Source organism: Paroedura picta, chromosome 3 (assembly GCF_049243985.1).
Source record: "Paroedura picta isolate Pp20150507F chromosome 3, Ppicta_v3.0, whole genome shotgun sequence".
NCBI lineage: Eukaryota > Metazoa > Chordata > Lepidosauria > Squamata > Gekkonidae > Paroedura > Paroedura picta.
Window position 1 is genome coordinate 9244020 of NC_135371.1, and position 15028 is coordinate 9259047.

The 15028-nt window shown below is 47.5% G+C and overlaps 1 protein-coding gene across 1 annotated transcript; it reads left to right on the forward strand.

The window, feature by feature from the left end:
* Nucleotides 1-808: 808 nt before the first annotated feature.
* Nucleotides 809-14334, forward strand: LOC143834405 (natural cytotoxicity triggering receptor 3-like). Its single transcript, XM_077331232.1, has 4 exons — nt 809-936; nt 10033-10380; nt 12211-12333; nt 13732-14334. Exons 1-4 carry the CDS (start codon nt 894-896, stop codon nt 13872-13874), a joined length of 657 nt encoding a protein of 218 aa, XP_077187347.1. The 5' UTR covers nt 809-893; the 3' UTR covers nt 13875-14334.
* Nucleotides 14335-15028: the final 694 nt, after the last annotated feature.

Consider the following 15028-nt stretch of genomic DNA (forward strand, 5'->3'; position numbering starts at 1 on the left):
AGTTCCCCAGAAGAAAATGGTTCCTTTAGAGCAGTGGTCCCCAACCTTTTTATCACCGGGGACCGCTCAATGCTTGACAATTTTACTGAGGCCCGGTGGGGGGGGTAGTTTTCTACTCTCAACCACTGCCCTAACGCTCTCTGATCGCTATGGTAATATTTAAACATCCCTTCAAAATAAGATACAGACACGCCACAACAATGAACATAAGGAACATTTTATTTTCATGGAAATTTTAACTCATGACAATGACAAATCAATGGGAACCCTGAGCTTGTTTCTCTGCAACGAGATAGTCCCATATGGGAATGATGGGAGACAATGACACCCGAAGCCTGTTGTAAAGGGCCGGGGGGGATGAAGTAAAGGGCCGGGGGGGGGGGGGGGAGAGAAGGCGTCCTTCGCGGCCCACCTCCAATTAGTCGACGGACCACATGTGGTCTGCAGCCCACAGGTTGGGGATCACTACTTTAGAGGGTGGACTCTATGACATTGTATGCCGCTGAGTTGCCTGTCTTCCCCAGGACCCCTCCCCCCAAAAAAGCTCCAGGAGTTCCCCAATCTAGATCTGGCCACCTTATGCCCCCCCATCCCCTGCTGGTAGAGCATGCCAATCCCCCAACAAATGAAAACAAACAAACAAACAAGTGAATCTGTTTGTATGCCTCTGGCTCTCCCTTCTAGCCCATCAGGCTCCATCCCCTGTGCTTCTCCCCCACTACAGCTACCTACAGAGTCCTGCCTCCTCCTCACCCACCCCACAAACAGGAAGCTTCATATTCGACAGGGACTGGTCGACTATCGCACGTCATTCAAAGGCTAGAAACTTGCTTGGCTTCCCATATCTGATCGCCTTCCCAAGCCCATGTTTCACTTCTGTCCTCACAGGCGACATGGACACGAAAACCTTCCCCTTGATGTGTGCTCTCTTCGCAGGTAAAGACGGAGGTAGAGGCACGGCTTCCTTTCCCCAAACGGAAGCCTGGAATGGGTGGGGTGTGGGGGGTCAGGGTAGCGAAGGAGAATCCCCCCCCCAACATGCTTCTTGTCTGAAGCATCGTTCCCTCAGGTTTTCAGGATCACCATAACTACGTTTATGGCTGCCCCGTAAACAGAAATGCAACAGAGAGAAATCGTACCTGATAGGGAAGGAAAATGAAGCGAGGTGGTGTCCGATTCTGCACTAATAGTGACTGTTAAGGCCTTGGAGCCAAGGAGACAGAATATACTTGGCGGACTAAAAAATTTCTGGAATGTAGTTCTATTGAATATACCAGGATAATGGATTTTGGTTTTGGGCTTTGGGCTTTTGGCATGGCCCAGGTGTGCACAATCTCATCACATCACGGAAGCTAAGCCTTGCCTTGAAAGCCCTATAGGGTCGCCATAAGTTGGCTGTGATTTGACAGCTCTTTCTACCGCATGGGCGGTCAATGCTTGTTGTAGATGTGTGGGAAAGGTTAGGGGAAGTATTTATCCCTTGGGCTATGATGGTGGGAGCCCTCAGGGTGTTTTTGCCATCTCTTTTAGCCTCTGCCTCCATTCCTTGGGCCCTTTCCCCTGTGCAAGTGGCCATTCTATCACTGCGGTAACTTCTGGTCCGGCATGTGGATCGAGAGGAGGCCAGTGGGGAGGTGGTCCTGCCTGGCGAGGGTGGTTTGGAAAGATTTCGAAAGGTTTTGGTGGGGACGACTTATACAGAGCCAATAGAGATTGAATAGAGGTTGGCACCTTGAAGACTCAGGGCTGAAGCTGGCCACTTTAGAGAACTGTCTGTCTCCCCCCCATGGTAGTTAGTGATGGGAAGGTGAGAAGGATCTTGGGAAGATGGCGTGGCCTCTTGGGGAGATGTCAAGGGCACTCCTTCCGTCCTGTTCTCTATGGCTTTCTCCTTGTTGCCCCAGGGATGTGGGGTCAGAAGATTTAAACAGATGAAAGGAAGGAACTCTGCTTTATTTTTTTTTAAAGCAACTTTCTGGATTTGGCTGGATTTGTGTGTGTTTATGTGTGAGGCTAATATTGTTGTCTGTTTAATTATTCACTTCATTTATACCCTGCCTTTTGCTCTGATGGGGAACCCAAACAGCTTACCTCATTACCCTCATCACACACTAAATTTATCTTGGAAACAAGGTAGGAAGGGATGCTGTCAGATTACACCAGGCCAAGGGGAGGGGGGGAAAGCTAGTTCCTGCCCCTTTCACAGCTTGGAAGCACACTAGTCAGCAGGCAAAGATCTTCAGCTGAATGCGAGGACCAGCTTGTTGGCAGAGTAATTAACACAGCTAGCGTGCACAACCTGATTATAGATAAAGGTTTATTCAGGAACTAACATACTTGATAGGAAAGAGAAGAGATAGAGAGAAGTTCCTAACTACACATCTAGCTGAAAGTGACAGAATGATCTGTGGCTTCCCAGAAGAAGCAGGAAATTTGGCCCTGAGAGGAGCAATCTGTAGACAGATAAGGAGTGACAATTATTCACAGGAGAGAAGGGCTGACCCCATTATCCTATCGAATTGCCTTCTTGCTGCCTCCTGCAGGGTCTTCTTATCTTGGTCTTTGTAAACCAGACTGCCTTTCCCAACTAATGCAAATGAAACCTGCTGTTATTTTGCTGCTATCAATGTTACTATTCTTATTAGGGCAAAATGTCAACACTTTTGGAGGGAGCTATCCAAAATTCCAAACTTCTTTTCCTAACTTTTGGGTATCATCAATCCATGAAAAGGGTTGCTTGGGTCAGTTTCGTAGGCTAGCCAAGAGAAAAAGAAAGAAACCGGAGGCGTGCCTCAGGGCAAAAAAGGAACTTTACAAAAATCCGATCGAACAATTTTCTTAAAAAGACTGTGGAATTTTAGAACAGGTTTTTTTTAGAGGGATTTAGAACTTTCCATGATAGATTAAAATAACAAAGCAATTTTGGAAGCTGATGTCCCAGCGTTGCCAATCTCCAGGTGGGAACAAGAAAAAAAGACCTATCCTAATGGCATCTGACGTCAGCCAGAACGGTTTTCCGGATAAACTCCGTTTTCATTATCTTTTCCTCAGTGGCAAGTCCTCAGTTCTTTTAAGGACAATTAATCTCAGCAAGTTTGTGATGTCCTTGGAAAGAAATAAACTGAAAGGAAACTCAAGAAAGGACATTGTTTGAAAACATAGGTCTTTTTTTCTTGTTCTGAGTTGTCTGAGACCGTCCTGTGTTTATCTCGTCTTCTCCAGGTAGAGCCTGGAGACCTTCAGGCCTTAGAACGTATCTCTGGACTACAGGTATCAGGGAAAAATGGATGGAATCAGTGGTATTATATTCCACAGAGGCTTCTCCCCTCCCTACACTGTGCAGTCCCCAAGAGCCAGCCTCAAAATCTCCATGAATTTCCCAGCCTGGAGTTGGCAACCCTGCATATGGCACACAGGATGAAAGTTTAATTATGGGTGGTTGCATTTTTGGACAGTAAGACATTTATTTTGGTTGGGTTTCCCCCAAATTTGTAGAATAACCCCCCTCTCTTTACCTGGCCCCATGGGGCATATTTTTTGATCTGCATTTTAGTGCTGTGCTCAGAATTGGATATAAAACAATAGTGAGACACCAGGTGGGTTTTCAGCAAGGCAGAAGGACAATGGGTCAACATTTTGTCTTATTTATTTATTAACTTGCTTAGAATCATGGAGTTGGAAGGGACCTCCAGGGTCATCTAGTCCAACCCCCTGCAGAATGCAGGAAATTGACAACTACCTGCCCAGCCACAGTGATCCTGATTCCAGGCCTAGATGCCCCCTTCCAAAACGAGAATCCCTGGCCAGCCTCATTTATAGTCCATCTCTCTTTGAAACCAAAGGCAGGTTACAATTAACCTGCCCCCCGCAGGACTCTCTGCTCTGTGGGTATGAATTTACTGGTTGTCCAGGGCCCCCAGGATATACGCCTGGCCTGGACCTGGGCCAGGGCCTTTTCGGTCCTGGCCCCAACCTGGTGGAATGAGCTACCAGAAGAGCTGAGGGTCCTGTCAGAGTTGTCAGCTTTCCACAGGGCCTGCAAGATGTAGCTCTTCCGCCAGGCGTATGGTTGAGGCCAGGGCGGTACCCGGTGTTACCATCTGAGGATCTCTAAATCAAGGTCAACTAACTAGGTTCCTTGTTCCCAGTGAGAGAGAGAGTTTTTGACCCATGCTGAACGCAGGAGAGGTTTGGTATTTTATTGTTCGCCATCTTGCTATGTTATATTCTATTTTGTACTAAGGAGTATTTTAGGGGGATTTCATTGTATTTTATTGATTTTGTTCACTGCTGGGAGATGTTTGAGAGTGGCAGTATATAAATATAAACATACATAAATAATTTAAAAAATCAGTCCTAACAAATAGCAAAGCCTACCAAAAAAGCAATGCAGGACTACAGAACGAGAAAACAAAACAATTTAAAAATAAATGTCTAAGGCGATAAGAATGGTTAAAAGCATGATATACTTCCAAAGGAAGAAAACAGTGCAGTAAAAGGACTGTGATTCATCAGTGAACGCAGCAACAGACCACGATCCTCTCCCTTATAAAAAGGGCCACTTAAGACGCTCCATACAAGTGCCATCCTGAATGTTTCTGTCCTGACCTTTCTGCAATTTTCACAAGTACGGGGACTTTCCTGACCTCCCCCGGGGCAAATGACACATCCCTATGCTTCACAAGCTGGGTCCGGCTTCCCAAGGCCACCCTTGGGTTCCCCACAGCCACACACCGACTGCGGGGAAGGATGAAAGATCAAGAGGGGCTGCCGTGTTAGCTTGTCTGTAGCAGTAGAAAAGAGCAAGAGACCCCTGGCCCCTTGAAGATTAACACAAGTTGTGGCAGGACGGCTGCTTTTGTGAGCCACAACTTCAGAAGGGCCAAACAGTCCAGGAATGCCACTGCAGAAGGAAGAACGGTTCCTGCTTTCCCGAGCTCATGAACCATTTTCCTGCATGAAATCAGCAGTAGGGGGAGTCATTTCCTCACTTTTGCTGCTACGATGTACAGAATACCCCACAGTGAATTCAGCTTTTCTTTACCGATATGAGTGCCTAGCCGGGTCCACAGTCTGGCTGTTCTTAAAGGCATCACAGAGAATGCATGTGAACAAACAGCTGCCACTCTTGCCAACGTCAGCCCTGGTATCTTCGAGAGGCAGCGTGATGGAGTCATTAAACGTGGTGGTCTCTAATCTGGAGAACTGGGTTCACATGCAGCCAGATAGGTAACCTTGGGTCAGTCGCAGTTCTCTCAGAGCTCTCTCAGCCTCACCTCCCTCACAGGGTGTCTGTTGTGGGAAGAGGAAAGGAAGGCGATTGCAAGCCGCTTTGAGACTCCTTCAGGCGGTGAAAAGCACAGAACAAAAACCAGTTCTTCCATGTCATTATTTTACAGTCCCCTCAGAACTCTCTCAGCTCCATCTCCCTCACGGGGTGTCTGTTGTGGGGAGAGGAAGGGAAGGTGATTGTAAGCCGCTTTGAGACTCCTTCAGGTAAAGAAAAGTGGCATATAAGAACCAACTCTTCTTCAGTAATCTCAGGGCTCCCTCAGCCTCACCTTCCTCACAGGGTGTCTGTTGTGGGGAGAGGAAAGGGAAGGCCAATGTAAGCCACTTTGAGACTCCTTCTGGTAGAGAAAAGTGATATATAAGATCCAACTCTTCTTCTTCTTCAGTAATATCAGGGCTCTCTCAGCCCCACCTCCCTCACAGGGTGCCTGTTGTGGGGAGAGGAAAGGGAACATGATTGTGAACCACTTTGAGACTCCATCATGGCGTAAAAAGTGGGGTACAAAAAAACTCACTCTTCTTCTTCAGAAGCCATGCCTACATTGCTACACCAGTTGCTGATCTGGGAGTCCATTTTCCCCCAAGTGTGCATTGCTCCCCCAGCTCTTTTGGGGTCACCGCTGCCATTCTGACCCACAGAGGATTTTCTCCAGAGGAGTAAGTGGGTAGCAAAAGAAAAAACAAATCAAAACAAAACCAAAAGCCAACAGAAGGCATCTGATGAAGCAGTGCGGCTGCAAAAGTTTATGCCACGATAAATCTGTTACTCTTTTAAAGTGCCTGGGGACTCTTGGCTGTTTACAGAGGATTTATGACTCCGTAAAAGATGTTTACTGGCACCAAGAAAAGACCGGCTGCAGCAATGTGTAAACTTGCGTCAGCAATATGGCTTTGATTTACCGCCCTTCGAGGAAAAATAAAACAGCCGGGATTTTTTTTTTTTTGAAGGCCATGCCAAACATCTGCTCAAAAATAGAAATCAGGATTACGGTGCTGTACCAGAGGCGGCATTGTCCCCCCCCCCACAAACGCACAAGCTCCTTACAAAGGTCCCGAGCCAGAAAAAGTCACTGGCGTGATCTAAAGCAGCCATCCTGGTGGAGGATTTTGCAGGACAGAGATTTCAAACAGAACCATCTCTGTATTTGGACAGAGGTAATGCCTGTTCCGTGCGGTCAGTTCATCAATGCCGGTGTGTTTGTGGATCCCAGGAAACAAATCTTGACTTTGAGAGGTGCTCTGTTCACACATGTCCAAGGTCTCGGTTTTTATGGAGATGGATTGCTTCAGCCTCCGAACCACCTGGACAAAACGGGGGATTTATTGGAAGACTAGAAACCATGCCCGATGCATGAGTAATACAGCGGGCGCTAGCCTTCCAGCGCCAGCCGGCTCCCAGGCGGCCATAGTGCTTTGGGGCTGGCAAAGGGACAGGCTCGCCGCGTCTGCTTAACGCCTGACAAGTGGAGTCTGAGAGAAAGGGGCCAATGGGCGCCCTTCCCCATCCCGGACTGGGCCCTCCCCAAGGGCCCTTACTGTTTTATTTATACTGCTCCCGCTGAGTGGTTAAAGATTAAGACGAATCATGGGCTGAGTTCTGGTGCCTGCCCTGATAGCGCTGAAACAAAAAAAGAGCTTTCCTAAAGACTAGCATAGACTTGCTAGTCTAATCTGATTTTGCCATTTGGGTTGGCTTAGAGCAGGGCTGGCCAAACGGTGGCTCTCCAGATGTCCATAGACGGGAAGGGGCTTGTGGGAATTGTAGTCCACACACTTTGTAATTAGTTCTTTCTCACTTTTTCTTGAATCCTTAAACTCTATTATTTTTCCATCTCATACTATTGTTAATAAGAGCCTCTTGTGGCACAGAGTGGTAAGGCAGCCGTCTGAAAGCTTTGCCCATGAGGCTGGGAGTTCAATCCCAGCAGCCGGCTCAAGGTTGACTCTGCCTTCCATCCTTCCGAGATCGGTAAAATGAGTACCCAGCTTGCTGCTAGGGGGTAAACGGTAATGACTGGGGAAGGCACTGGCAAGCCACCCCGTATTGAGTCTGCCATGAAAACGCTAGAGGGCGTCACCCCAAGGGTCAGACATGACTCGGTGCTTGCACAGGGGATACCTTTACCTTTACTATTGTTAATAAGCTTTCATTGATTCAATGAGTAGCTCTTTGTATTATTTCTTTTATTAAATCTTTTATTTTGAGGGAGATAACCCCCTCCCCAACCTCCCTACCCCCTTGTTCATGGCCTTGGCCCAGGGGGTGGAGATTTCGGAGGAAACTTCCCTTCCTTCCATCTTAAGGTCAGAGGGAACAAAGAAACAAGAGGGAGTCGATGGGAACTAGAAAGATGACCGGGTTAAGCGATAGTTATCTGAGTTAGACAGATCCTTATCCTGGATGCTCGAGGCTGATCCCGCACCGATCAAGGGACTGGACTGAATGGCCTTTATGGCCCCTTCCAACTCCATGATTTTATGATTGCTGCTTTCCTTCCAAGTAGTCCTCTCCCTAATCTTGAAATAGACTTTTTTCTTAGATGTTAAACCAGCACTTGTCAACCTTTTGACCTTGGAGGTGCCCTGAAGTAATCTTTCATGCGTTGAGGAACCCTGGAAGTGATGTCAGCTGGCCACACCCCTGAAGTTACATTCTACCAGAAGTGACATCATCACCCATGTTAACAGGCAGGTTTGAAGAGGCCTGGCAGGGGTGGGGTGGGGAGATACAGGGTGCAGTTTAAGGCAGGAGTAGACATGCAAGCTCCGCCCCAGGCACAGAAACCAGGAGAGAACTGTTATATCTGTGGGCATTTGGCCACTGATGCAAATGAGGGCTTCTGCCAGCCAAAGAACTAACCAATCAAAGGAACCTGATCGCTCTGCTTAGAGCCAATCTGGGAGGGGGAACAATGGAAGCAGCTGGTTCCTTAGCTTGTAGCCAAGTCCATTAACATAAGAGGGGGAATGGCACAGAACCCCATTGGAACTCCTGCGGACCCCTAGGGTCTGCGGACCCTTTGTTGGGAATCCCTGCACTAAACACACACGTGTCTGTGCTGCATTATTCCCACACACTTTGTTTGCTCTGTTAAATACCCAACAGCCTTAAATAGATTGCCTGTTCTTCATTTCCTATCATAGCGTGGAGTCTCTTAACACTAAAGGATCCCCTTTCTTTCCCATTATTTCTAAAGCTGCCTCCCCCTTCCACTAGAACAACCAACTTTAAGCTAATTTGCCTGTGGTGTTGGTTGCATACACAGCTGCGTACACCTCCAATGACAGTTGTGTGCAACGCTTGTGTGCACATCCACTGATAAAACTCCCGGGAAGGTGTGGGAGTACCACCAGTATAGGGACATTCTCTGCGACATCATCAGGTGCCACCTCGTAGGTTTTTGGGACAGTGGAGGTCAGCAACCCCCACATATCCTGTGTTGCAAATAACATGTATGGTTTCTTGAGTATTTAAGGGAACTTCCTCAGTATGTGGAATAGAGAAGTCTGTGACAAAACGTCATTCCTGTTATGTTCAAGAATTATGAAAACAATGGGCTGGGACAGATTTAGAATAAGCGACACAACTCTGAAATTGGGGTATCTGCAAGGTGCAATGGGATTTGGCTAAAATCCAGATCACAAAATCATAGAATCTTAGGTGTGATACGCACGGGGCTTTTTACCCACTCCCAGCTCGAATAAATCCCTCCCATCTACATTTTATTTTTGGGCGCTTTAAATTTTCCCTCTGCAACATGCATGATTGATCTGGAGTGACCCTCTATCCCCCGTGATATCCAGAAGTGGATATAAGCCTTGATATTTGAAAAATTGCCATCAGTAAGTGTGTAGATCTCTGCTTTTTGCAAATTAATTTCCTTCTCTGTGCCTCATAGCAAAGCAGTCTTCCCTGATTGGCCAGAGCTTCAGTTCAAAGACTTCCTGGTTCCCGGTTGCAAGGCTTGCCTTAAAGTGATTGCGCTCCAGAAACCCTAATTCCCCCCTTCTCTGCTGTCTCTGATTCCTCTCCTTGTTCAAGAAAAGAAAGAGACCCCTGCTGCTCTTGGCTCCCCTCCCCACTCTGAGCTTCCCCAATCAAGTGCAGAACACTTTCTGTTTTCAATTTGGGGGAGGGGGTATAGAGGAAGATCCAAGTTCAAACTCCAGCCTGCAGCCTGGCACAAACCATGCAGTGCAGAAATGGTCTAGGTCAGGGACATGGCTCACTTCTGGTCTTTCTTTACTCTTCCACTGCTATCAACACAGTTGGCCACTCCATTTCGCAGAAACAACATCTGAAAATGCAGTCTATAGGATTGCCGTTTCCAGGTTGAGATATTCCTGGAGATCTGGGGTGAAGCCTGGGGAGGGCAGGGTTTGGGCAGGGAAGGGACCTCAGTACAGGGTAATACTATACAGTCCATTCTGCAAAGCCGTCCTTTCCCCAGGAGAACTGATCTCTAATCGAGAGAGGAACTGCAACTCCAGAAAACCTCCAGGCACTACCTGGAGGATGGCAATCCTACTTAGCCTGCCCCCCAATGAATGTGCTTTCTCGAACTGTGCAGCATTTCCCCTGCTATAAAATATTGTATGTAGAAAAATGTTATCTACTTAGCAAAAAACATTCAGCATCAAGGGATGGTGCTGTGGTTCTAAAACAAACCAATGTGCATTGAATTACACTAAGGTTGTCTGGACAGAAGGACTCATTTTCTTTCCTCTTGATTCTTACAGTTTCTCAGGCTCAGGACCTTGTGGTCACCCAGCCCATCTCTGCTCAAGGCACTGAAGGTGGCTCCGTCATATTGCCTTGCTCTTACCACACGACCTCCAAGCCAAAGGTTGGCAGCTACCAGTGGGTGAAGGATCCAGGCCTGGCGGTCAGAAAATCCACCCCAGAATTCATGGGGAGGGTGAACTGCACCTCCGACCAGCACTTCCTCTTGGACAGGAGGGCAGACCTGGAGATAAGGGATCTGAGACATTACGACTCGGGCATCTACAGATGTGTGGTGAACATCCACGGCCTCCAGGAAGCCTTGGGGAACGGGACGGAGCTCCAAGTGGTAAAAGCAGCCGTGGGTAAGGAGGTCAGGTCTGGCAGAAGGAAAATAATTTGCCAGAATGAAGGAGGAAGCTGGAGAGTCAGTGTGGTATAGTGGTTAGAGCAGGGATTCTCAACCAGGGGTCCAGGGACCCATGGGGATCCACAGCAGCTCCGGAGAAGGTACAAAGCTTTCCCCCTCCTGCTTTAATGGACTCAGCCACAAGTTAGGGGATTGCCTGTTTCCATCACTTCACCACCCGAGCATGAGTTGTCTTGTGGTTTCTGTGCCTGGAAGGGCCTCCTCCCCCCTAAAACCACCTCCTGTCTCTCCTCCCTCAATCCTTCTTAAGCCTGTCAACACAGGTGGTGATGTCACTTCCTATGACATGGCACTTCCAGGGGGAGGCATGGCAGGGAGGAGTGGCCAGCTGACATCACTTCCAGGGCTCCTTGAGGCCTAAACAATTATTTCAGGGGGCTCCTCCATGGTCAAAAGGTTGAAAAAAGGCTGGGTTCGAGCATCTGGCTAGTATCTGGGAGACCTGGATTCGAATCCCTACATTGCCATGAAAGCCTTGTGGGGTGACACATGCTGTCAGCCTAACCTACCTCAGAGAGTTGTTGTGAGGATAATGGAGAAGGGGAGAACAATGGCAGCTCCTTTGGGTCTGCAGAAAGGTGGGGCATAAATGAGGTCAATAAATAAAATGAATAATCCTTGGTCTTGGAAGTATGTGGGACATGAGAGATCCATCTTCAGCTCTCCCAGTGTTCTAGTCTGACTTGCGGTGGGAAGAGCTCACAGCTGTAGTGCTGAGAAGGACTCTTTTAGTCCTTTACCTCATGCTGTTTTCTGAGCTGATTCCGTACCATGACGAGGGTGCGGAATATGAGCATGTTTGTTCACTGAGAAGGAACCGGGCTCACTCATGAAAGGCTGGCTACATTTCCACACAGGGATAGACTGGGAAAGACACAGTGGACCCATTTGTATATGTCAGAGAGGGTAAAGGTGCCTCAAATGATGCTGGAAGAGTTTAGAAAGGGGCAGGGGCTCATGGGAATTGTAGTTGTTGGGACTTTTGGACTAGATGTGGTTCCAAGTCCCTCCAGAAAATTAGAGCTGCAGAATAGCAGAGCATTTTGAAATTATGGGTGAGGCACAAATCCAGATTTACAGTGCCTTGAGGTTTAAAAGAGGGGTAATCTTTCCTGGAAAGATTATATATGAAAATATATCATATTCATTTGCTTCCGTCACCCTTTCTGCTGAAGCAGAGTATAAAGGCTTAAAAGGCAGTTACAAAGCAAACACATTGCATGCCTCTATGGCTGGATCGAGCAGACTATATGCCTACATAGCAGCAGAGAGACTTAATGGAGGATGTCCCTTGCTTCAGAGCATACACAAACTGATTATCTTCTTGAAGAAAAAGGAAGTGGGGAGGAGTCTGCCTAAAACAAAGGAATCCCCAGGATATGTGCTCAGGGTTTTTCCATTGCAACCTCACCTGTGACCACTTGATGCCCTAGTGAGCACACAGGTACAACCTGGTGGCTTACACAGCTTAACTACAGCCCTTCAAGGCTGACCTCCCCAAATTACTTGCTGTTTGCAATTCTAACAGTCCTCATGAATAAAGTACAATGGGGTGGCTTCAAAAGTGGCCCTATTGCTCTAAGCAGAGTTACTTACACTTATTTAGAAAATTTATATGCCACTGCTCCAGAGACAGATTAATTGCAGCCAGACCTGGCCTTATCCTTAGCAGTCTCAGCTAGATGGACCTTTAGCCTGATCCCACAATTCTTGTATGATTGCATCCTCCTGATTCATTTTCTCCCCCATGCTTGGGATTGTTCAGGACCCATAGATGTGGAGACAGGAGACAGCTTGGTGCTCTTATGGCTCTTCTTGCGTGGCTTTCTTTACACACTGGGGATCACTGCAGTGGCTCTGCTGACACATCTGCATTATAAAAAGACAAGTAAGTGTCCAGACTCCATCCATAGAGATCTCTAGAGAGACCTGGAGATCCCCTAGAATTACAGCTCACCTCCAGGCTACACTATCAGTTCCTCTGGAGAAAGTTGGGAAGACACATCAGCCAGAAGGAATGACAAATGACGAAAAGAAGCTGGCAAGGATTTGAAACAAAGGATTTTCTTTATTATACCGAAATAATAATGCCAAAACGAGATCCGGTGTGCAAAACTCGTTTTCAAGGAAACAACCAACAGGCTTCCTTGGGAGGTGGTGGGTTCTCCATCTATGGAAATTTTTAAACAGAGGCTGGAGAGCCATCTGACAGAGAGGCTGATTCTGTGAAGGCTCAAGGGGGTGGCAGGTTACATTGGATGAGCAATAGGGTTGGAAGTGTCCTGCAGAGTGTAGGGAATTGGATGAGATGACCCACAAGGTCCCTTCCAAATCTATGATTCTATGAACCTTCATCAGTGGCTACAGTTTCTCTAGGGGCGCCAAACTTCAGATGGGGCTTGGAGATCCCTTGGAATTACAGCTCATCTCCAGACTACAGATATCACTTCCTCTGGAGATAACGGCTACTGTGGGGAGTAGACTGTATGGCAGGGGTGGCCAAAATTTGGCTCTTCCAATGGCCATGGACTACAATTCTCACAAACCTCTTCCAGAATGACCAATTGGCAGGTGCCCATGGGAACTGTAATCCATGAACATCCGGAGAGCCGTGATTATAGGATTATACCCCATTGAAGTCCCTCCCCTCCCCAAACCCTACCATCCTCAGTCTCCACCCCCAAAATCTCCAGGTATGTTTCAACCCATAGCTGGCAACCCTACTTATGAGGAAGCTGTGACTTTAACTAGACATCCTAGAGCAGGGGAAGTCAAACTGCGGCCCTCCAGATGTCCATGGACTACAATTCCCAGGAGCCCCCTGCCAGCATTCGCTGGCAGGGGGCTCCTGGGAATTGTAGTCCATGGACATCTGGAGGGCCGCAGTTTGACTACCCCTGTCCTAGAGAGTAGAAGGCAAAGGAGCAAAATCCGGGCAGGAGCAGTAGGTCCATTCTGCTCCTTCTAATACTGATTATCCTTCTAATAATGCATGCAAACACTTCACCTTATGCTAAAAAGCATCCTGGATCCCCCAAAAAATGTTTCATAAAGATGCAGTGTTACTTACAAGAGTGCCTCGCGATTTCTTTTCGCTCAGCATTTAGGAAAGAACAACTGGCTCATTATGCTTTGACCTTTCTTTCTTTCTTTCTTTCTTTCTTTCTTTCTTTCTTTCTTTCTTTCTTTCTTTCTTTCTTTCTTTCTTTCTTTCTTTCTTTCTTTCTTTCTTTCTTTCTTTCTTTCTTTCTTTCTTTCTTTTTCTCTCTCCCCTTCCTTATTCTAGTTTCCCAGGAGGCCCAGAAGAGGCAAAGTAACTATATGGAGAATGAATACAGTGAAGCCATGGGGAACTACACCAGCGACATCTGCCCAAGTAGCTGTACCAAAAAACCTCAGGTGTCCATTCTGAAGCTCCAAACCAGATGAGATGTCACATGTTCCAGGCCTGGAGCCCTCCGTCTGCCTGTAAACATTCAAATGTCAGCTCCCATTGGGGGGGGGGGTCGAATTAGAATTGGGCCTATGTAATGGGATCAGGGGCTTACATACATCTCCCACCAAGTTCTTTCCCCAATCTAAAATGGCCCCAGGGAGTGGCCTTTTGCCCCAACGGCCCTGATAATTGAAAGTTTAGAAGCCTCGGCGCTCCCGTTGTCTTCTCTAGTTTGGCAAGAAGCGTCTTCTGTTACTAAAGAACAGAGGAATCCAACCTTCATGGGGGAAGGCAGCAAATCTCGTCCCTCAGCAGATGCCATAATATGCCTTATAGCATATCCTGGCTGCTGGACATTGATTTTTTCACAAAAGACACAATCAAAAAACATTTAGGGAAATGAAGATGGATTTACATAAAGATACTATGTTGAGTTAGGGTACTTGTCCCTCTAGTTCAGGGGTAGTCAAACTGCGGCCCTCCAGATGTCCATGGACTACAATTCCCAGGAGCCCCTGCCAGCGAATGCTCTCAGGGGCTCCTGGGAATTGTAGTCCATGGACATCTGGAGGGCCGCAGTTTGACTACCCCTGCTCTAGTTCCTTCTTATCCACCTGGTGTAGAGCCAGCTTGGTGTAGTGGTTAAAGAGCAGCAGCCTGCAATCTGGAGATGCGGGTTTGATTCCCCACTTCTCCACATGCAGCCGGTTGGGTGACCTTGAACCAGTCACAGTTCGCTCAGAGCAATTTCAGCCCCACCTACCCCACAGCGTTTTAGCCAGGTGTAATGCCATAGAATCTACCCTCCAAGGCAGCCATTTTGTTGAGGGAAACTTCTCTGTAGTGAGGAGGTCAGTGGTGATTCTGGAAGCTCTGTAGGCCCCACTTGACGGTTGTCTGCAAACAAGAAAATAACAACCATGTGGCTCAATAAATCCTGCAAATTACGGAAGAATTCATGTACTCAGTACCTGGAGTACTGTGTGCAGTTCTGGAGGCCTCACTTCAAGAAGGACGTAGATAAAATTGAAAGGGTACAGAGGAGAGCGACGAAGATGATCTGGGGCCAAGGGACCAAGCCCGATGAAGATAGGTTGAGGGACTTGGGAATGTTCAGCCTGGAGAAAAGGAGGTTGAGAGGGAACAT